The 24,536-nt window shown below is 34.0% G+C and overlaps 1 protein-coding gene across 5 annotated transcripts in view; it reads left to right on the top strand.

Moving 5' to 3' along the window:
* Positions 1 to 24,536, top strand: part of LOC105220164 (MATH and LRR domain-containing protein PFE0570w) — a 68,280-nt gene that overhangs the window by 5,349 nt on the left and 38,395 nt on the right. For all 5 annotated transcript variants that reach the window (XM_054233186.1, XM_054233179.1, XM_054233175.1 and 2 more), the window contains exons 2-3: positions 5,705 to 10,930; positions 18,320 to 18,379. In XM_054233186.1, the coding sequence (XP_054089161.1) occupies positions 5,705 to 10,930; positions 18,320 to 18,379 (5,286 nt within the window). The remainder of the gene's footprint in view (positions 1 to 5,704; positions 10,931 to 18,319; positions 18,380 to 24,536) is intronic.

The raw sequence follows: 24,536 nt of genomic DNA, 5'->3' as shown, positions 1-24,536 counted from the left end.
GGCGTATTTGCCAGATATAATTCCACTCTAAAAGGGTCTTTTGTAATATTGGTTGATTAGGACCATTTTTAATTTGGCCAACAGCTAAAAGATCAAAAAATTTTTATACACCCAATAGGATGTCAACTTTTTTACATTTGTGGAATTCTGGATCCGCCAATTCAATATTGTGCGGAATTTTCCAACCATTAACATTGATATTATGGTCTTGATGATTAGTCGATTAGTTACGCAAACGCTGAACGCGATTAATTTTTCCCCACTTTTGTATTGGAATTGCCAATTCCTATTACGTATAATGTTTTGTGTTGGCGTCGAATTAACAACTTCTCCGCCAAGTCCTCCGTCATGAAGTTGACCTGGAAAACTGAGTCCAGCAACGCTCTCGCAGGCAGGTATTCTCCACATCTGGTCCTCACTTGAATAACTGCCTGATCGACCTTTGTCATTAGTAAATGAATAATTATTGCATTTGTAATTAGTGTTTCGTCGCCCAATGATAGCAATGAATCATATACCGCTGATACTTCGTCAATCATCGATTGCAATGAAAGCGCGGATGGCTTTGGGATGGTTGGCAGCTCAAAAAGTTTAGATATTGTATTGAAAAATATCAAACATTTATTCTCATAAACTTTTTTGAGACTTGTCAACGCTTTCGGATAATTTTCATTCGACATTTGGAACGCTTTAACTGTTCCCAAAGGCTCACCAGATAAACAATTTATCAAATGGTTAAATTTTTCAATATCTGGGATATTTGGATCATTATGAACCAAACTCTCAAACAAACTCATAAAATTTTTAAATTCCGAATATTCTTCCCTGAATTTCGATAAATTCTTTCGAGAAGATCTTAACGATTTTAAGTCCGTCAATTCCTTACTTGGATACAGGTTTGCGATAGTTAGCTTTGGCTTGCTCATTGGGCTTTAATTTGAATTTAAAATTCACGAAAAAATTATTAGGCATAGAAGAATTTAATAGTAGGAATCAAATGGCGAAAACGAAAACGAATTTAATGAATTTAAAATTCACGAAAAAATTATTTGGCACAGAAGAATTTAATAGTGGGAATCAAATGGCGAAAACGAATACGAAAAATATCGATTCCCAAATAACAAAGGCCAAATCGAAAAATACACAAATGAGCAATAGCATAATTGATTAATTTAATCGAAAAATGTTCGAACGAAAATGGAAAAAAATTGCAAAAAACCGACCGATAAATTGCAAAAATTGAAACGAAAAAATTGCGAAAAACGAAAAAAATTAGGTAGTATCACCTTTATTTAAATTAAAGGGCTACCGCAAACCCAAAAATCCCCTTTTCACTTTTACGAAGGTAAATTTATACGTAGTTAAAGTACATATATGTATGTATAACAAATATGTATGTATGTATAATATATATGTAAAGTGAAAAAAAGGGAGAGCCAACAACTGAAAGTGAGCGCTTTCTTTTTTTTTTGTTTGCTTAACTTGAGTTTGCACTGATTTCAGTAATTCGCACTCGTTACCTGGTGCTTAGGCAGTTTGCCTGCGCTTACTTCCCTTCGTCAGCGGTGGTTGCAGCAGAGATGTTAATGTTGCAGCGGCGTCCATGGTGTTGCAGCAGCGTTGATTCCAACGCAGCAGCGAGTATTCCGACGTGGCAGCGATGTAACTGTTCTTGACGTAACAGGACTGGACACTTAGCGGCACTACTTAGTTACAACGTTGTTACCTACTACGTAGGTCTGAAGCGGCACTGGAAGCGGTAGTAGAGGCACTTTCCTAAAATTTTAATTTTTGTAATACGGCACTTTTATACACTTATTGTACTTTTCTATAATTTTTGTGTTTTTAAACACTTTGCACCGATTTAAACAACTTGGTTCAATTTTTGTTTGACCCACTGTACCCGTTGCTTCTGTACCGCTTTCTCCCAAAACTTTGTTCGCTCACCCTCTCCTTATGTATTTCGCTTGTGTATATCTTCTAATATCGTAAGTAAGAACTTTAAAGTGACAATTAGCACATATTTAATTGTTGTTCTTATTTATTTTCTTTTCTTTTTCAGGTATTAGGTAAACGCCGGTAAGTATGTAGAGTACACGTACATATGTTTGTACGTATATTCAACGAAATTTACACTCCACGTCGCGTATATATGTATGTATATAGCTGCAATTTATTGCTAATTATTTAAAAATCTCAAGCGTTTTTGAGATGCGAAAACACTAATACTGGGATGCGCGAATAATTAAAAACCCTAATTGCCTGTTACGAAAAAGTAAGATTCAGATTTAATGAAAATCATGTGCGTACGGTCTCACAGTTCAATTACAAGAGAATTCTTTATTCCCTTTTATGGAATCGCTTAGCCTAAATCTTAAAGTAACGGCTTAAACTAGTAACGGCTTTCGAACTTTCGTTAAACATTGTAATAGATTTATTTAAGGTAAGTAATACATTAGTGTTATAAATGCATTATTTAGGTAAGCAATTTAAATGTAATAACACTTCTTAATTCAATGTTTAATAATTCAATTTTTTAATATATTTACAAATTCATTTAATTATTTTAAGTTTCAGGTGTAAAAAAGATATACATGTCGCTTCACGCAATAGTACTCTACTTCTGAAAGCCAACATCAGCCAGCAGGGATAAAGGGATGTCCAACTTATTTCAGTGTGAGAGCGCCTCAAAATTCGCGTTTTTTATAACATTTCGCATTATCACCAGATCAGACAAAATACTAATATTTGAGCATTTAAATGTATACCCAACATGTATTACGGCTCATAATTATTGTAATACAATTTGATTAATACAAATAATAACTATTTAAATCTCGGTTAGCGATGTTTTGGTATATTAAAACAACAGGTTTTCGAAGTTTCAGTGGTCAATAAAGTGAATTAATACGTATCAACTGGCAAACAATACTTTTTTTTATTTTTTTCCATAGAAAATTAAAATCCCCCTGCTGCGGATCACAAAACATTTCTTCAAATACCTTAAAATTTCGCGTTTCCATTTATATTTATTGTTTTAAGTTCTTATAAGTGATCTTGCACGGCGGTTATAAAGGTCTCCGTCGCATTATATTTTGGCAACATTTCAATCTGGCCTTCCCTCTTTTTCCAATTGCGAAACATCAAAACCTCATCTCGACAAACTGTCTAAGTTTAGGTGGTTACAATCTGTCAAAAAAATGTCACAGCTTCGGTGAACAGCTGCGAAGAATGTTTATTTACAGCTAGTAGGTGCTGGCTGACAGAGATAAGCTATTAAACCTCGCGGATTAGTGTCTGTGGGTATTATGTTAAGATTGTCAGGATGATGAGACGAAAAAATGAGATCGGGTTGGATCAAGCGATAACTTGAGTAAAATTAAGATATCTTAATAAAACTTGGGACCGTGGAAGAGGGTTACACGTGCAAATTGCGAAATCGGACCATCGCACAAATGACTATAAAGTGCAATAACTAAGCTATAAAAGTTAAAAGGAGATCACTACAAGGAAGAGCATGTTCAACCAAATTTTTTGTAGAAAGTGTCTATGGCCCGCTCCCAAAAGCTATATAAAACAATCTTACAGAACACATTTGCTTTTAGTACCCTATCATTCAGCATGGAAATTGATGAAATCGAATATAAAGCATCCCTACCCATACGAATGTTATGTTGAAAACTAATAAGCGTTAACTCACTAACGAAAAACTCCAGAAACACCTACATTTTTTGGTAAAGATGATACGGAAGGGATCCAGAGATGAAGTGGGCAGGAGGAATCCGTGAACTTCAGTTTTTTGCGACAAACTTTAAGTACACTTGTTACTAATGATTAAACTGAATAAAAAGGTTGTGCAAAATCTGATAGACAGATATTAGTAGTTATACATAGGTGCAGTCGCATATTCACATATATTTATAATATATAGTGGAACTTCCATAACTCGAACTTTTGGAGTGGCAATAGCGTTTACAAGCCAAATTTCATACACATTTCCTTCCCTAACTCGAATTTCTATAACTCGAAGTTCTCCATAACTCGAACACTTGAAGTGGCAATAGAAGGCAAGTTTCATACAAATTTCTTTCCAAAACTCGAATTTTTCGACCAGGGCATAACACAAAATTTAAAATTTTACTATCGGAATTTAAAAATAGTCCCTATATATTTTACCTATATATTTTACAGAATTTTTGAAAATTGTATGTTTTAATGAAAATTCTATAACTCGAAGTCTCTTTTTTGTGTATTATGGTGATACGAGTTAGAGAAGTTCCACTGTATGTACATAACTATACCTTCCATAATATCAGTCCCTTCATAGAAAATTGTGTTTGATATTTACATATATTCTATATTTGAACTTGGCGTAAGCCAAAATATGTTTCTTATTTCTAAATCCAATTGAAATTGTCTTGAATTGTCAAAAATAAACATTTTTAGTGGATGCTGATTGATTTCAATCAATATGTCCGAATAATTGAAATCGAAAAATTTTTTAGGCGTATTTAGTTTCTTAAATCAAGTTTCTTTCAATTCCGACATAAAATTGTTTTTATTAATTCGCTCTTATTAACTCCACTTATATGTATGTACAGTAAGCCCCCTTTAAGAGCCACTGCTACAAATTTAACACTTTTGAGGCACCAAAGCTGGGAAGGCACTTAGATGGAAAATGTGCGTGGCGTCGCCCACTTATGGGTCAAAAATCATATCTCAGGAACTACTCGACCGATTTCAATGAAACTTGGTTTGTAATAGTTTCCTAACATCCCAATGATATGTTGTGAAAATAGGCCAAATCGGTTCACAACCACGCATACTTCCTATATACCAGAACTTTGAAGACGATCTGAATCGTTCACTTTACAATATATAAAGTAAGCACTAGTGAAGATATCGGTGCAGAACTTTGCACAAATACTATGTTTATAGTGTGGCAGCCCCATTCTAAAAATCGCCGAATCGACCCCATATATCGAACACGAGGACCTCGGTGCTTCTAACCTAATATTATGGTTTCCAACTTTCAATGGACTTAATACAATATATATGACGAATATGTGGTTCAAATTGTGTATTATATAATGTTAATTAAGTTAAATAAATAAATTGCGAGAGTATAAAATGTACGGTTACACCCGAACTTAGCCCTTCCTTATTTGTTTCTTTTAGAATGAAAATCACGTTTATTTCATAGTAATAACATACATATGTACATGTTTTCCTTCTCAGCGCATTCAATACTAAAAAGACTAAAAGCCACTTAAAAGAGGAAAATTAAAAAAAAATGTTATTTGTGGCTTAAATGTTAAAGGCATTTAAACGGGAGGGGATCATAAGAACGAACACATCTCCTTTGAAGTACTTAAGAATATCTGAGAGCTTTACCGATCCTTTCAATTAAAATGTATTCGTAAACTTCGAGGCCCTTATGTTGCCTTAAATAAATTTACTAAAACACTTGTAAGGTATTGTTAGCTCTTATTACCAAAAAGGACTTAAAATAGAAATAATTTCAAAACTCTATAAACACGTGGTTTATTTCAAAAATCTTTTCCAACCATCGCGTAGTGACAGAAATTACCAATCTGACGCCGCTTTGCCAATAATTCCAAACAAGAAAAGTTTCTGTGTATTATTATTTATTAAAGTAATTATTATTTTTATAATTGAATAACTAATATTTTTAATTTCGTAGAAGATGGTTCATCGGCTGACAAAGAAGACGTATACACGTTAGATAAAAATAAAACCAATTCTGAATCAATTAGTGATGAGAATAAAAACCAGTCAGTACCAATTGATGATACACGAGAAGCTTTCACACCTGAAGTCAAAAACGAAACTGCATCTGACTCTATTGACTATATAACAGAAATTTCTAAGATCCCAACGAATGAAGATTCGCGTACCAATTTAATCAACAAAGAAGATGTAACCAAAGATAATGATGATGTATTTCGTGACATTTCAGCTCACAAAAAAGACGTAACCACATTACATAATAAAAAAAAAAATTTTGAATCAGTTAGTGATGAGAATAAAAACCCGTCTGTACCAATTGATGATGCACGAGAAGTTTGCTCACCTAAAGTCAAAAACGAAACCTCATCTGACTCTGTTGATGATATAACAGAAATTTCAAAGACCACAACGGGTGGAGAATACCGTACCAATTTGGTCCACAAAGAAGATGTAACCAAAAATAATGATGATTCATTTCGTAACATTCCGGCTCACAAAGAAGACGTAACCACATTACATAAGAATAAAACCAATTCTGAATCTGTTAGTAAGGAGAAGAAACACCAGTCTGTACCAATTGATGATGCAAGAGAAGCTGTCTCACCTGAAGTCAAAAACGAAACTGCATCTGACTCTGTTGATATAATAGAAATTTCAAAGATCTCAATGGATGGAGAACGCCGTACCAATTTGATCCACAAAGAACATTTAACCAAAATTAATGAAGATGTATTTCGTGACATTTCGGCTCACAAAAAAGACGTAACCGCATTAGATAATAATAAAACTAATTTGGAATCAGTTAGTGATGAGAATAAAAACTCGTCTGTACCAATTGATGAGACACGAGAAGCTTTCACAATTGAAGTCAAAAACGAAACTGCATCTGACTCTTTGGATGATATAACAGAAATTTCAAAGACCACAATTGGTGGAGAATCCCATACCAATTTGGTCCACAAAGAAGACGTAACCAAAAATAATGATGATGCATTTCGTAAAATTTCGGCTCACAAAGAAGACGTAACCACATTACATAAGAATAAAACCAATTCTGAATCTGTTAGTAAGGAGAAGAAACACCAGTCCGTACCAATTGATGATGCAAGAGAAGCTGTCACACCTGAAGTCAAAAACGAAACTGCATCTGACTCTGTTGATATCATAGAAATTTCAAAGATCTCAATGGATGGAGAACGCCGTACCAATTTGATCCACAAAGAACATTTAACCAAAATTAATGATGATGTATTTCGTGACATTTCGGCTCACAAAAAAGACGTAAGCACATTAGATAAGAGTAAAACCAATTCTGAATCTATTAGTGATGAGATTAAAAACCAGTTTATACCAATTGATGATGCACGAGAAGTTTTCACACATGAAGTCAAAAACGAAACTGCATCTGACTCTATCGATGATATAACAGAAATTTCAAAGACTACAACAGGTGGAGAATCCCGTACCAATTTGGTCAACAAAGAAGATGTAACCAAAAATAATGATGATTCATTTCGTAACATTTCGGCTCACAAAGAAGACGTAACCACATTAGATAAGAATAAAACCAATTCTGAATCCATTAGTGATGAGAATAAACACCAGCCCGTACCAATTGATTATGCACTTGAAGCTTTCACACCTGAAGTCAAAAACGAAACTGCATCTGAGTCTATTTATGATATAACAAAAATTTCAGAGACTACAACAAGTAAAGAATCCCGTACCAATCTGGTCAACAAAGAAGATGTAACCAAAAATTATGATGATTCATTTCGTAACATTTTGGCTCACAAAGAAGACGTAACCAGATTAGATAAGAATAAAACCAGTTCTGAATCTGTTAGTAAGGAGAATAAAAACAAATCTGTACCAATTGATTATACACGTGAAGTTTTTACACCTGAAGTCAAAAACGAAGCTTCAACTGACTCTGTTGATGATATAACAGAAATTTCAAAGAAGTCAATGGATGGAGAACCCCGTACCAATTTAATCAACAAAGAAGATGTAACCATAGATAATGGTGATGTATTTCGTGACATTCCGGCTCACAAAAAAGACGTAACCGCATTAGATAATAATAAAACTAATTTGGGATCAGTTATTGATGAGAAGAAACACCCGTCTGTACCAATTGATGAGACACGAGAAGCTTTCACAATTGAAGTCAAAAACGATACTGCATCTGACTCTTTGGATGATATAACAGAAATTTCAAAGACCACAATGGGTGGAGAATCCCATACCAATTTGGTCCACAAAGAAGATGTAACCAAAAATAATGTTGATGCATTTCGTAAAATTTCGGCTCACAAAGAAGACATAACCACATTACATAAGAATAAAACCAATTCTGAATCTGTTAGTAAGGAGAAGAAATACCAGTCTTCACCAATTGATAATGCACGAGAAGCTGTCACACCTGAAGTCAAAAACGAAACTGCATCTGACTCTGTTGATATAATAGAAATTTCAAAGATCTCAATGGATGGAGAACGTCCTACCAATTTGATCCACAAAGAACATTTAACCAAAATTAATGATGATTCATTTCGTAACATATCGGCTCACAAAGAAGACGTAACCACATTAGATAAGAATAAAACCAATTCTAAATCTGTTAGTAATGAGAAGAAACACCAGTCCGTACCAATTGATGATGCACTTGAAGCTTTCACGCCTGAAGTCAAAAACGAAACTGCATCTGACTCTGTTGATGATATAACCGAAATTTCAAAGATCTCAATGGATGGAGAATCCCGTACCAATTTCATCCACAAAGAAGATGCAACCAAAACCAATGATGATGTATTTCATGACATTTCGGCTCACAAAAACTATGTAACCACATTAGGTAAGACTAAAAACATTTCTGAATCAGTTAGTAATGAGAAGAAAAACCAGTCCATACCACATGAAGCTTTCACACCTGAAGTCAAAAACGAAACTGCATCTGACTCTGTTGATGATATAAACGAAATTTCAAAGATCTCAACGGATGGAGAATCCCGTACCAATTTCATACACAAAGAAGATGCAACAAAAACTAATGATGATGTATTTCTTGACATTTCGGCTCACAAAAACTATGTAACCACATTAGGTAAGACTAAAAACATTTCTGAATCAGTTAGTAATGAGAAGAAACACCAGTCCGTACCACTTGAAGCTTTCACACCTGAAGTCAAAAACGAAACTACATCTGACTATGTTGATGATATAACCGAAATTTCTAAGATCTCAATGGATGGAAAATCCCGTACCGATTTGATCCACAAAGAAGATGAAACCAAAAATATTGATGATTCATTTCGTAACGTTACGGCTTACAAAGAAGACGTAACCACATTAGATAAGAATAAAACCAATTCTGAATCTGTTAGTAAGGAGAATAAAAACCAATCTGTACCAATTCGTTATGCACGAGAAGTTTTTACACCTGAAGTCAAAAACGAAACTACAACTGACTCTGTTGAACTTTCAAAGACCACAACGGATGGAAAATCCTGTACCAATTTGATCCACAAAGAAGATGTTACCAAAAGTAATGATGATGTATTTCGTGACATTTCGGCTCACAAAATATATGTAACCACATTAGGTAAGAATAAAAACATTTCTGAATTGGTTAGTAATGAGAAGAAACACCAGTCTGTACCGATTGATGATGCACTTGAAGCTTTCACACCTGAAGTCAAAAATGAAACTGCATCTGACTCTATTGACGATATAACAAAAATTTCAAAGACCTCAACGAATGAAGAATCCCGTACCAATTTAATCAACAAAGATGATGTAACCAAAGGTAAGGATGATGTATTTCGTGACATTTCGGCTCACAAAGAAGACGTAATTACATTAGATAAGAATAAAAGCAATTCAAAATCGGTTAGTGATGCCATTGAAAACCAGCCTGTACAAATTGATGATGCACGAGAAACTTACACTCCTGAGGTCAAAAACGAAACTGAAACTGACTCTTTTGACGATATAACAGAAATTTCAGAGACTACAACGGATGGAGATTCTCGTACCAATTTGGTTCACAAAGAAGATGTTACCAAACATAATGAGAATGCCAACCATTCTGATTTAAATGAGGATGTGAAAGAAGTTACATCTGGAATTAAAAATGAAATTGACGGTAAACATGTTGCTGGCATAAATGTTATTTTCAAACCCGTAACACAGGAATCATCGCCTAACAGTGGGGCTCACAAAGAAAATTTAACCACTATGTATGTGAATAAAAATTATTCTGTGGAAATTGGTGGTGAAAATAAAAGCAATCCTAAGCCAATTGGTAATATAAATGAAGATTTCCCAGCTGCAAATAAAAATGAAAATAGATTTGTGCTTGTTGATGGCAAAATACATATTTCAAACTCCATATCAGATGCAGCATTACTTAAAAATTTTTATCACGAAGAAAGCGTAACCAAAGATCATGAGTATACCAACCATTCTATTCGAATTGGTGATGCAAAAGAAGATATTACATCTAGATTTGGCAATGAACTTCAATGTGAACCTGTTGTTTGCATAACTGGTATTTCCAAAACCGCAGAAGAGGAAGCATCGTGGAACAATGTGGCTCACAAAGAAGACTTAATCACGAGTTATATGATTAGAAACCATTATGAGACAATTGGTTGTGAAAATAAAAACAGTCCTAAGCCGATTGATAATATAAAAGATGTTTTTACAGCTTCAACTAAGCACGAAACTGAATGTGGATCTGTTGAAGGCATATCTGATATGCCACATTCTTTAACTCATGGAACTTCACATGCTTATTTGGTTCACAAAGAAGATGTAATCCTAATATATGAGAATAAAAACGATTCTGCTCCAATAAATGATTTAATAGAAGCACAAGCTGTGAAATCTGAAATCAAAAAAGAAATTGAATCTGAGGATGTTGCCACCCATTCTAATGTAATCAAAGATGTAAAAGAACAGCTTACATCTGGTATCAAAAAGTATATTGAATGTGGACCTGTTGTTTGCTTAACTTGTGTAACTGCAAGGAGTGAAGAAGTCTCACAGCAGGAGTTACTTAATGAAGACGATGAATGGCGCACAATTGAAAGCGAAAAGGATTTTGGAATGCATTTGGATATGAATCATAGAGAAGCCGTAGAATTGCAATCAGTCGTTACTTCGCAAAAACAAGGTGTGTATGGTACATGATTATGTTAACTAATTTTCATACCTTAATTTTATTATATTTCGTTTTTTATTAAGCTAAGTATAGTTAGTTAAAGTATAGATAATATAATTTTTATATAGGAGAGGGCGCTCCGTGATAATTTTCTAAAACAAAAAGAAAATACATCATAAACAAATCAAAATAAAAAGTGCTTTAAGCCAATCTTAGTTAATAACGCTGAAAGTGTCAAGCAAAACAAAAAAAATCACAAAAATAAAAGTGTGCAATTTATTGTTTTTATTGTATTAAAAAAAAAAAAAAACAAATTATAAGTGAGAAAAATAAGTAATAATATAAGCGCTGCGCAGCCTCACCAACAAAGCCATAGGCATTCTCTGGCAGGTACCTGCAAGCGAGCAAACAGCGAAGAAAAGCATAACGCAAGGTGAGAATGTACAAATCAAAAAAGGTCCATCTGTTCAGATTGGTATTGACCGCTATGTCAATATTAAAAGGAAATTAAGTCCTGTGAAATCTGCGGTCAATCCTAAAAAAATTCAAGGCGGCACTCCAACCAAGAATAAACCTGATGTTTTAAATGGTAACAGATTTGCCGTACTGAGCAATGGTTCTGATGATAATGCGAAGGGTCGCTATGCCAAACCGTATATATTTGCGCGAGCGTAGCTCAAATACTCTTGTTGCTAAATTAAGCGAAATTGTAGGTACAAAAAACTTCCACATAGTGCCTTTAAAAAAAGACGATATAGATGAAACGCAAATACAGACATACATTGAGAAAAGTTTTATGGATGTTGTAAAGTTTTTGTCGGATAAAAACAAAAATTATTATTCCTATCAGTTGAAGAGCTCAAAGGGCCTAGATGTAGTAATTAAAGGTATAGAGTCATCTGTAGACTCTAGTGAAATTAAAGAAGCTCTTGAAGAATGTGGCTTTGAAGTTAAAACTGTCGTAAACATCTTTAACAGAAACAAAGTACCACAACCAATGTTTAGAATTGAATTGATGCCGAATTCTAACCAGCTTAAAAAGAACGAAGTGCATCCAATATATAATTTAAAATATTTGCTGCACCGTAGAGTAACCGTAGAAGAACCACACAAAAGAAACGGTCCGGTACAATGCACCAACTGCCAAGAGTATGGGCATACCAAATCATATTGCACTCTACGCAGTGTTTGTGTGGTATGTGGTGATTTACATCCCACTTCAAAATGTACCCTCAAGAAAGAGGATTTAAATAAAAAATGCAGCAATTGTGGAGAAAGTCACACTGCCAACTACAGGGGTTGTCCTGTTTATAAAGATTTGAAATCGAAGTTGTCACAGGGAATTCAAGCACGACGTAGCCAAATATTACAAACTACAAACTCCCCGTAATGACATTATAGATATCACAGACCATATTCCAAAATCTAGTAATATTAAAAATAATACTGTGCAAGGGAGCTATGCCAATGTTGTAAAAGGCAACAATGTACAAATGCAACCACTGCAAAATCCTCCAAATGGTGGTATTGAAACTATGATTATAAATCTTACGCAATGTATGACGCAATGTATGACACAATTTATGTCTTCAATGCAAAACATGATCCAAGATTTAATAAAATCACAAAACCAAATGCTGCAAACTTTATTAAGTAAAAAATTAGCATACTAAACATTTGTATATGGAATGCTAACGGTGTTAACCAACATAAACTAGAGATTATTAAATTTCTGTCTGAAAAAAATATAGATGTAATGCTAATATCAGAGACTCATCTGACAAACAAAAACAATTTTAAAATACCGGGACTAAGACTGTATGTTACAAATCACCCGTATGGAAAAGCACATGGCGGAACGGCAGTGTTGGTTAGAAATCGGTTAAACCACTATACTCTGGAATCTCATGCTGGTGGTTGTAGCTTGTAACATGCTACCCCAGTTACAAGCTACAACAATATCGTTAAAAAATCGGGGTTGTGATTTAAATCTATCGGCTATATACTGCCCACCTCGTTTTAAACTTACGAACTTAAAGACTTTTTTGGAACGCTAGGTCATAGATTTCTAGCAGGTGGTGATTATAATGCAAAACACATGTACTGGGGGTCACGTCTTATTAATCCGAAAGGACGCCAGCTGTACCAAACCATTATGAACCACAATAACTTTGATATAATATCTCCTGGCAAGCCCACATACTGGCCCAGTGATCGCAACAAAATACCAGATTTAATTGATTTCGCTGTAACCAAAAATTTAGATAGATCGCTTGTGACAGCTGATACATGTACAGACTTATCTTCTGATCATTCACCTGTACTAATAACGTTGTGTGAACAACCCATATTCGTTGAGCCAAAAGTGGGTCAATCATCTCACAAAACGAACTGGTTATAATATAAAAAATATGTGAGTAGTTACATTAATATTGATGTAAAAATAGATACAGAAAGAGATATTGATGAAGGTATAAGAGAATTTAATGATGTAATATCAAATGCAGCTGTCATAGCAACACCAAAAAGAAACAATAAACCGATTAGCCGAAGAAAAGTCACTAATAATGAAATAGAAAAGCTTGTAAATGAAAAAAGGCGAGCTAGACGTGAATGACAGTTAAATCGCTCCCCTTCTACTCAGCTGCAACTAAAATATGCTGTACGAAAACTAAAAACAGCGCTTAAACGTGAGGAAGAATACCACACTCACAATTATATAAAGGAACTTTGTCCAAATTCAAACAAACGAAATTCTCTTTGGAAAGCCCCCAGTCGACTCCAACCTGCCTATAAGAGGCTTGGGTGGAAACTAGGCACGAAGTGACGAGGATAAGGCAAATTGTTTTGCAAATCACCTAGAAAAGGTATTTTAACCTAATTGGCCAAAGAACAGCTTTAAGCTGCCATTCATCTCCAATAGCGCTAACGAGTCGCTTGGGTCTATTCAAACGTTATCTTCTGAAATTATTAAAATCATAAAAGTGCTGAATCCAAAAATGTCGGCAGGACACGATAAAATTAATCCAAAAATGCTAATTGAGTTACCAAATATTGCTTTAACAGTGCTCTCCTTGCTCTTTAACGCTATTTTCAGTTTCGGGTACTATCCAATTTCATGGAAAAAGTCGCAGATCATCATGATAGAGAAACCAGGTAAAGACTTGACACAGCCGTCTTCATACAGACCAATCAGTCTTCTACCCTGTCTTTCTAAAATATTTGAAAAAGTGTTACTATCAAAGATGTCTCCTTTCCTCCATGAAAATAATGTAATACCAACGCACCAATTCGGTTTTCGTGCAAAACATGGCACTGTAGAACAAGTAAATAGAATTACTAACGAAATCAGAAGGGCGTTCGAGTATAGAGATTACTGTTCTGCTATATTTCTAGATGGGGCTCAGGCGTTCGATAAAGTGTGGCATGACGAGCTTTTATATAAGATTAAAAAAAGCTTACCTCTCGAAATGCGTAAAACCTTGGAGTCTTATTTAAAAATAGAAAGTTTACTGTCAAAGTAGGAGACTTCATATCTGAAGAACGACCAATAAGAGCTGGTGTACCTCAGGGCAATAACAAATGCTTAGAACAATCATGTGTTCACCATGGTACATGCGTAATGAAAATATCCATAAAGATCTTGGTATTCTCATGGTAAAGAAAGAAGTAAAGAAAACCAGAAATAAATATTTATCCAAACTCCGAGATCACCCAAACCCATTGGCTAATGCTTTATTACATTCTTGTAATCAATCACGTCTAAAAAGAAGAGATACAGCACACTGAGGAGCAACGTTTCACCAAAACAACTCAATCAATTGGTTGAGCTTGTCTAGTTTTAATTAGAATTAAGATTTTATAACTTATTGTTAGGCTTCAAAGAGCAGATTCAATAAATAAAGAAATATATGAAAAAAAAGTTCTTATATATTTCGCCTAATTATCACCTGCATAGAAGAACAGAAGAAGATAAAAACATGCATGCATAAAAAATATACCAACGACAATGGCAATAGATTTGACAGTTAGTTGCAAACCACCGAAAAATTCATACGGTTCGGTTCACCGGCTCAAGAACAGATTTATGAGAATCTAGAAACCGCGATTTGGTTCGGTTCAATGGGGTTCAGTTCTTATGCTTAGTGATATGAAAAAACACATGTATTGGGTCCTGCGGTTATTGCAAAATTTTAATGATACCATGTTCTGATGTGAACCGTATTTCACTGAGGGCATTCTGCGTCAACCCCAACAAATGGTAGTCAGAAAGGGCAAGAAGTGAGTAATAAGGAGTGCAAGGCAAAACTTCATAGCCGTTGTTTTCAAAATAGTTATGAACCGGTATTGCAACATGATACCAAGCTTTGTGATGATATTTCCCCTGGTTTAATAGCAAATTCCGGTCATTTTTCGGCAACCGCAAGATCCAATTTCTATCACCAAACACCAATGCAAATACGACTTCTTTTCCTAGCGTTCAAGCAGCATTTCATGCAAAATCGTCGTTCAGTCTCAGTGTATCTTATTTCGGCAGTTTCTCCGGGCTTTTCTTGTGTTTGGCAATAAGATTTATCGAGTAATGCTTTCAACTTCTCTTCTTTAGACTTTTTTGGCCTTCCAGGACGTTCTTCGTTTTCCAAGTCAAAACGTTGCCATCAAAAATTCGTAACAGTTTACTATAAGGTTTTGTATTTTTAACAAGTCGTGTATTATTTAACTTCAAAATGCTTACCAGGGACTTACATTTTCAACCAGGGGTAAATAATGATTATCGTTCCGATTTTTAAGTAAAAAAATCAATCACTTAGAATCGTCACACAAACAAAAGGTTAACGTCATTGTAATCCTTTTTGGATGATCTATCAATTTCCACAATGATTTTTTAAATTCAGATTTTTATGATTTTCATCACCATGAATGATTAGTTTTGAGTAATTTTGTAAAAATTCATAAATAATCATCATTTTTTATCAAAAAAATAAATATCATAAATAATCATTATATATGATTTTTTTACTCTCGCAACAAATGTTGCTAAAGAGAGTATTATAGTTTTGTTCACATAACGGTTGTTTGTAACACCCAAAACTAAACGAGTTAGATATATGGTTATATATACCAAAGTGATCAGGGTGAAGAGTGGAGTTCAAATCCGAATGTCTGTCTGTCCGTCCGTCCGTCCGTCCGTCCGCCTGTGCAAGCTGTAATCTATCTTGATGAAACTTGGCATACTTATTTCTTGGCATCATAGGAAGGTTGCTTTCGAAAATGAGCAAAATCGGACCACTGCCACGCCCACAAAATGGCGAAAACCGAAAACACATAAAGTGCCACAACTAAGCCATAAATAAAGCTATGGAAATAAAATTTGGTATGAAGGATTGCACTATGAAGGGGCATATTTGGATGTAATTTTTTTCTTGAAGTGGGCGTGGCCCCACCTCCTACTAAGTTTTTTGTACATATCTCGCAAACCAATAGAGCTATATAAACCAAACTTTCTGCAGTCGTTTTTTTAGCTCCTTCCTAATACAGTCCAAAAATGAAAGAAATCGGATCATAACCACGCCCACCTCCTATACAAAAGTTAGGTTGAAAATTAGTAAAAGTGGGTAAACTCACTAACGAAAAACGTCAGAAACACTTAATTTCACATAAGAAATGGCAGATGAAAGCTGCACTCTGATTTTTTTACAAAATGGAAAATAGGCGTGGCGTCGCCCACTTATGGGTCAAAAACCATATCTCAGGAACTACTCGACCGTTTTCAATGAAACTTGGTTTGTAATAGTTTCCTTACATCCCAATGATATGTTGTGAAAATAGGCCAAATCGCTTCACAACCACGGCTACTTCCTATATACCAGAACTTTGAAGACGATCTGAATCGTTTACTTTACATTATATAAAGTAAGCACATATCGGTGCAGAACTTTGCACAAATACTATGTTAATAGTGTGACAGCCCCATTCTAAAAATCGCCGAAATCGGACCATAGCTTTACAAGGCCCCATATAACGAACATGAGGACCTCGGTGCTTCTAACCTAATATTAAGGTTTCCAACTTTCAATGGACTTTATACAATATATATGACGAATATGTGGGTCAAATTGTGTATTATATAATATAAATAAAGTTAAATAAATAAATTGCGAGAGTATAAAATGTTCGGTTTCACCCGAACTTAGCCCTTCCTTACTTGTTTCATGACCTTTTAGAATGACATGAAAATATTGGAATGGCATCCAAATATCATGAACCGAATTTCATTAAAATTGGTCCATTAGTTCCTGAGGTATGGTTTTTGAGTCATTTAGGCTGTCGCAAAATCATATCTTAAATTTTATCCTTCAGCTATGTTCTAAAAGCACATGAAAAAATAGTACCAAAAAACTTAATAACAATCATGTAATCCAAAAGTGAGTTTTATTTTGAGCAAAAAAAAAAAAAAATAAAAATCATATATAAAGATTGTTTATGATTTTTATTTTTTTGCTCAAAAATAATGATTATTTATGTTTTTTTACAAATTACTAAAAATTAATCATTAACGGTGAAGAAAATCATAAAAATCAATATATAATCATTAATTTGTGATTTTTATAACAAAACTTATAATGATTACGGTCCCTGTTTTCAACCGAACAAAAACATTTTTTAAGTGATTCGAAAGTTAAACTATTTATGTTTTGGAAATGAAAATAAGCAGAGTCCGTTTTCGCTTGTGCAAAAATGCTGCACGGGAAGTATTTAATATTTGAATAGTTATGTATGTACATACATATATATTTAGGGAATGGAAGGTTTTAAAATTTAAAACAAAGCAAAAAATGTACACAGCAAGTCCTAGCTAGATCAAGAGGAGGAGGAGTTAATAAACAGATATCACAGTCTCATTTGGAAGCTGTTACGAATTAGATGTAGTTTCGTAATCAGCTCGATTTAGACAACGGGAGTGGGGCCGAATAGTAAAATAATAAGTAAAAAGTGGCAGAAAGTTTGGAAAAAAGATTCATATGAAGTGAGCCGGCTGAAGCCGAGATAATAGAGTTGGGGCGAGAAAAAATATCTTGTTTTAGAAATCTCCAACTGCAGGGAGGACATTCTTGATTAGTGAATAGATTAAATATAATCCAATCACTTTTTGGTAGGAATATAATATAAGGTTTTTCTAATAAGGCTTTTCTTATCGAATTAAGCTTAAAAAAATACAACCCGTACGTGTACGTTGATACTGATACTTGAAGAAAAAATATTTTACTAATCTAAAATTTAACTTTCGTAATCGCGAATGATATTTATTAAGTTGCTTAGAAATAACAACAAACATTTTTTCACAAAAAAAAAAGAAAACAAACTATTAGTAAAAATACTAAAATGTCGCTATTTTAATAGGTCAGCATAAAGATGAAGTGAATGCTGTGGATGCTGGTGAGGAATGGAAAGAACACAAAGGTAAAATTCTCGTTATTTTAAATTGAAGGGAAAACACGATCTGTTTTTTTTAAATAGTATGTTCTATGAATATACTCGCATACACCGAATTAAAAGAGCGTTGGTTTCTTATACTCTCTTTTACACAGGAAAAAATTACCTTTTATGCACGAATTTTGTAGTTTACTCTTACATTTCATAAATATAAAGGACAAACAGACGATGAAATAATATAAAATACTTGTTCGGCTGCGCTTTAGCAATGTAAACTCCTTGAAAATAGTATTCTTATAGTTTTATGAACAGCTAATTTTATTTAGTTGCATTGATAAATGTGGTTACTATAAGGACATATGTATGTATGCAAATTTTCTTACTACAACTACTTTTCTTATGGCTCTATTTTAAATTGCATCAGATTTGATACACTTAATGAAAGTCACATAAAAATAGCCTAGCCCTTACAGCTCCTGGTGAAACAGTACTTTATGTTTAATGCCTTTTAAATCTGTCTTCAATCAAGATATCACACAAAAAGTACATCTAACGTGTGCCAACTCTAATCTTAAAATTGCGAAAATCTACATCTTTACTAGCCCCTAAATACCTAAAAAATTTAAAAGTTTTCTTTTTCCGAGAAAGAGGAAAATGCTGCCAAATCTCTCGGTGTTGTTCTTGAAAAATTTCTGGAGTGAACACATGAAATCCAATGCTTCAAAGCATTTTCATGTAGACGACCCATTACCTGAAAATTTACAGTAAATTAATAAATAGGTCAAACCCTGAACTACGTAAACCCGTAGACGAAGAAAGCCGATAAGACCTATCTTTTGAGATTTCAATGTAAATGAACATACATAACCGCTTCTACCACCCGCTTCTGCGTACGCTTCCGTAGATATCAATGCCATTCGGATTTTTCCCCTAGAGACGAGTCGGCCACTTCTCACTCTGGAGCAAAAATAATAGAATACAAGAATACGAAATTCGTTTACAGTTAGCTTTTTTTGGTTTTAACTTCCTATGACGTGGCGTAATAAATACCCCCTTGAACGGTAGTACAAATCAATAAAACAAAGCCAAAAGGTGGAAGTGAGCGATAGTGCTTTATTATTATTTAAAATTCTATGTGAAAACAAGTAAAGAAGGGCTAAGTTCGGGCGTAACCAAATATTTTATACTCTCGCATGGTAAAGTGATATACGAGATTTCGTATATATATTATAATATTAGGTCTACAACTTTGCTTCCACCGTTTTCCAATATACATATGTCTCTAGGGTCAAGCACTGGTCGATTAAATCGGTTTTTTTTTATCGATATCGATCTTAGACATTTGTGTCAACATTAACCCAACAAAATATTTTTAGAGATCTGTTTGCATATCAAACTTATTCTCAACTGAAAATGTCACTTTTTGAGCCGAATTCTCGACATTTGCGGGAAATTTTGCTTTTCTTTTTTAATTCCAAGTGGTGAGGCTCATCAACATTTGTAACCGTTTTTATACAAAAAAAAGGCGGAAGCAAAATTGTAGACCTAATAATTAAAAGTATTAAGTTTTACATCCGTTATTTATAATCGAAATATATTAGAGCAAATTTGTTATAATTTTTTTCGAGTTTCGCTTTATACGCTCATAAAATCCTAGTCGCTCATAATTAAAATGTTTATATAAAGTTGATTGTAACTATATTGAGGAATATGAAAAAAAAGCAATCCTTTATTCACATTGAATTCAAATTTTAGTTCTTAAATGAACTTAAAAGTAAGAAATAATATAATTAATTTATTAAGGAAATATAATGTTTTTAAATTTTAAGACAGTCTTATCAACATTTTCCCTAAGCAGGGAACTAAATCCTGTCCTATTTACAGCTTCCTTGGCTGTCTAAGCCAGCGTTTACACGTATATTGGCAATATTATACACAATACTATTTAAACTATTATATGTGTGTAGTTTTGAAATAAAACATAAACTCTACTCAAGTTATTACTGCACAGCTGAAGTTATCTCACGTAACTGTTTGTGACAACGTGGCTTGCTTATACTTGTTTTATAAATATATAAGTATGTGTATACAATACTATATATATTATTAAAATATTCTTTTTCTTTAAACGTAATTAGATATATTTTTACATTTCATATGATTGCAACTAGTAAAACAAAACAAAATTGTACTAAAAATCAATATTTTTCTAATTTTAAAAGATAAATACAATATAAGCGTTTTTTCAGAAACTAAATATTACGTATAATACTTTTTATTTTCGTATAAGTTCGTAGCGAACAACAGCTTTAGTCTACGCCTATTATTTCTAATCTCTCCTAGTCATCGGGCTTCAGCGTTTACGTGATTTTGCAACCGTTTCATTGCCGTTTCGTGAATAACTTCCCGGACCATTTTTATATGAAGATCACGGTGTAGATCTGAATTACATATATACCACGGCTCATCCCCACATCCCCACATTGAATTCCGTATGTCCAAATAGGTTTCAACGTTTGATTATATACGAGGATTTTGTTTGATGTTGTTAGCCGCGATTTGTTACCGATTAACCAGCTTATTTTGTTATATCTTAGATTTAGTTCTGCGACTTGTTTTTGTATGTGCTCTTATTTCAGCTTTGCATCTAGCGTTATGCCTAGATATTTCGCAGAGGTGGAGTATGGGATTACCACATTACCAATATGTAAAGGAATATATCTAGCACTTTTGTTCGTGTAGTTTAAGCGTATTGATTTCGTCTCGTTTAAAGTAATGCACCATCTCTGTGCCCATTCCACTATTTTGTTAATTGAGGATTGCATTCTGTTGGCCGATTCCACTTCATTTTTGCCTGTCGTTATGATGCAGGTATCATCAGCAAATGTGGCAATTGTAGAGTTTGTCGGCGTAGGCATATCGCAAGTGAACAAGATATATAAAAGTGGTCCCAGGATACTTCTTTGGGGTACTCCTGTTTTTATTGCTTGCAATCTGGTATACGATTGTCCCTGCTTGATTCTGAAGTAACGGTTGCTCAAGTAAGATTCAAGTAAGTCAGTCAGATATTGTGGTAAGAAACGTCTTAATTTATAAAGTAAACAATGGTGTCATACTATATCGAATGCCTGAGATACGTCTAGAAAGACAGCTGTGCAAATTAGTTTATTTTCCATCGCATCTTCTATTATGTTTGTTATGCGATGTACTAGATCGATTGTGGAATGTTGAGTCCTAAAACCGAATTGATGAATTGGTATGATACCTTTTTCTTCAATTATATTCTCAAGTCTTTTGATAAGACAGCTTCGAGTAACTTAGACAATATAGGCAACATGTGCACTTTTCCCAGGTTTTTGTACCATAATGATTTCGGATACCTTCCATGACATTGGGACGTATTTAAGATTTAAGCAGGCGTTTATTATCGATGTAAGCTTTGTTAATACTCTGGGTGTTAAATGTTTCAATACATCACTTGTAATTAAGTCGAAGCCGGGAGCCTTTTTAGGCTTTAATCTAATAGTTGGTTGAATTTCGCTTACTTATTGCGTTGCTTCTAGCTGCGGTAAGGTATCATGGAACGAAAATAGACTAAACGTTTTAGTTAGTTTCTCTTTGGGCTTTCTGAGAGGAGTATTAGACAATATCGGTTTCCTGGCATTTTTTACAGCTTTCCGAAGAAAATAGTCTGTATTTTTGTTTTGCGTTAATTTCTTAATATAGCTCGAAATGTTTTGATTTTTAATTTGTTTTATTTTGATACTGAGAAGCTTGGTTAAATTGTTCAGCTCTTTTTTATATTGAGAAAATCGCGTGTTTTTGCCATTTTTTACGCATTTTTTCTTTTTTTACTTATGAGATCCAAAATATCTGCCGGGTATTTAGTATAAAAGTTTTTTTGCTTTAGAACAGGAGTGCTTTTCCATGCCGATTCTTGAATAACTTTCGTAAATTCATAGACTTCATATTCCAGGTGTTGTTATATTTTCTGTAAAATCAATATGTTTGTCAAGCTTTAAAATACTCCCAATCCGTATGTTTATTAGAGAGATATGGTGGTAGCTCGATTCCTTTAAGATGGTCATTTAGAATGAAATACACTGGTGAGTGGTCCGAATTTAAGTCTAAGCCATTGTCTACGGTAATGAAGTCCTTCGATATTTGAGGAATGATAAAAAAGTCGATCAAGTCAGGTAATTTTCTTATATCGGTAGGCCAGTAGGTCGGTTTACCAGTAGACACGAAATCACATCCAGTGTTCATAGCGGCTTTAAAGAGCTCTCTACTCTTTGATGTCGTAATTCTTGAGCCCCTTTGCGATAGTTTTGAGATAAAGTCACCACCCATAATGAATTTTCCATGATGCTTTAAAATAAGCTCTGTATATAAATCATATTTAATATTATGCCTAGGTGGGCTATATATTTCGGTAATAGGTACTTTTCCAATCCCAGAGTCAACCGATATAGTCGTAGTTTGTAATTCAGGAATGCTTATATTCATTTCTCCGAAGTGGTGAATGTTATCTCGAACAATTATTGCACTCCCCCCTCTAGTGTTATTATTTGGGTGATTTGAGCAATACGTCCTGTAGTTTTTACACAATAACAAAAGTCTGATTTGTGAAATGAGTTTCAGATATTAGACATATATCAATATTTTCAAGATGGAGCAATGTCTCTAATTCGTCCCTAAGTTTGAGTAAGTCATTAGCATTCCTGGTCATAATTTTTAGAGGTTTCACTTTTGCTGCCGAACGAAGGAAAAAAGAACAGATTAATCCGCCAGTTGGCAAAGTATCGGCCGATGCCGATTCTTTCATGAACAAATTTATTTAGTAATCAAGTATAGTAACAAAAGAAAAACAAAAACAAATAACATCACAAAATAAGTAAAAAATCAGTTCATATGTAAATATGACGGTGTTTATTAATTCAATTAATATTCAAAACTAAATAACTTATTTTTATAAAATATAGATAGAAAAACAAAGTTTTTCTTTTCACAAAACAAGTTGATACGTCAGCAATATAGCTTTCTTTCATTAAGAACTGAAATATAGCTTTTTTGGGAGGTTCTTTTACATGCACCTCATAGTCCAAACCAGCACCAAATGATTATTACCTGTTCCTGTCTATGGAGAATGATGTTCATTATTTGTCTCAAGAGAAACTTTTAAAAATAGACTCTCCCAGTTTTTGCCAATAGCAACAAGGGTTTCTCTAAGATTGATATTGTGAAATTATCTTTAAAATCTCAACAAGTTGTTGAAAAAAATTTTGTATATTTGAAATAAATCGGATCATACTAATTAATGTAATTATAAATTTAAAACAAAACAAGTAAGGAAGGGCTAAGTTCGGGTGTAACCGAACATTTTATACTCTCTCAATTTATTTATTTAACTTTATTTATATTATATAGTACAGAATTTGACCCACATATTCGTCATATATATTGTATAAAGTCCATTGAAAGTTGGAAACCATAATATTAGGTTAGAAGCACCGAGTTCCTCATGTTCGATACATGGGGCCTTGAAAACCTATGGTCCGATATCGGCGATTTTTAGAAATGGGCTGCCACACTATAAATACAGTATTTGTGCAAAGTTTTGCGCCGATATCTTCACTAGTGCTTACTATATATATTGTAAAGTAAACGATTCAGATCATCTTCTAAGTTCTGGTATATAGGAAGTAGGCGTGGTTGTAAAGCGATTTGGCCAATTTTCACAACATATTATTGGGAGGTAAGGAAACTATTACAAACCAAGTTTCATTGAAATCGGTCGAGTAGTTCCTGAGATATGGTTTTTGACCCATAAGTGGGCGACGCCACGCCCACTTCCCATTTTCCAAAAAAATCAGAGTGCAGCTTTCATCTGCCATTTCTTATGTGAAATTTAGTGTTTCTGACGTTTTTCCTTAGTGAGTTAACCCACTTTTAGTAATTTTCAACCTAACTTTTGTATGGGAGGTGGGCGTGGTTATGATCCGATTTCTTTCATTTTTGGACTGTATTCGGAAGTGGCTAAAAAAAACGACTACAGAAAGTTTGGTTTATAATAGCTCTATTGGTTTGCGAGATATGTACAAAAAACTTAGTAGGGGGCGGGGCCACGCCCACTTCCCCAAAAAAAATTACATCCAAATATGCCCCTTCATAGTGCGATCCATCA

The sequence above is a fragment of the Zeugodacus cucurbitae genome, chromosome 2 (assembly GCF_028554725.1).
Source record: "Zeugodacus cucurbitae isolate PBARC_wt_2022May chromosome 2, idZeuCucr1.2, whole genome shotgun sequence".
Taxonomy (NCBI): Eukaryota; Metazoa; Arthropoda; class Insecta; order Diptera; family Tephritidae; genus Zeugodacus; species Zeugodacus cucurbitae.
Note: the sequence above shows the minus strand (reverse complement) of the source record. Positions and strands in the feature narration are given on the sequence as shown.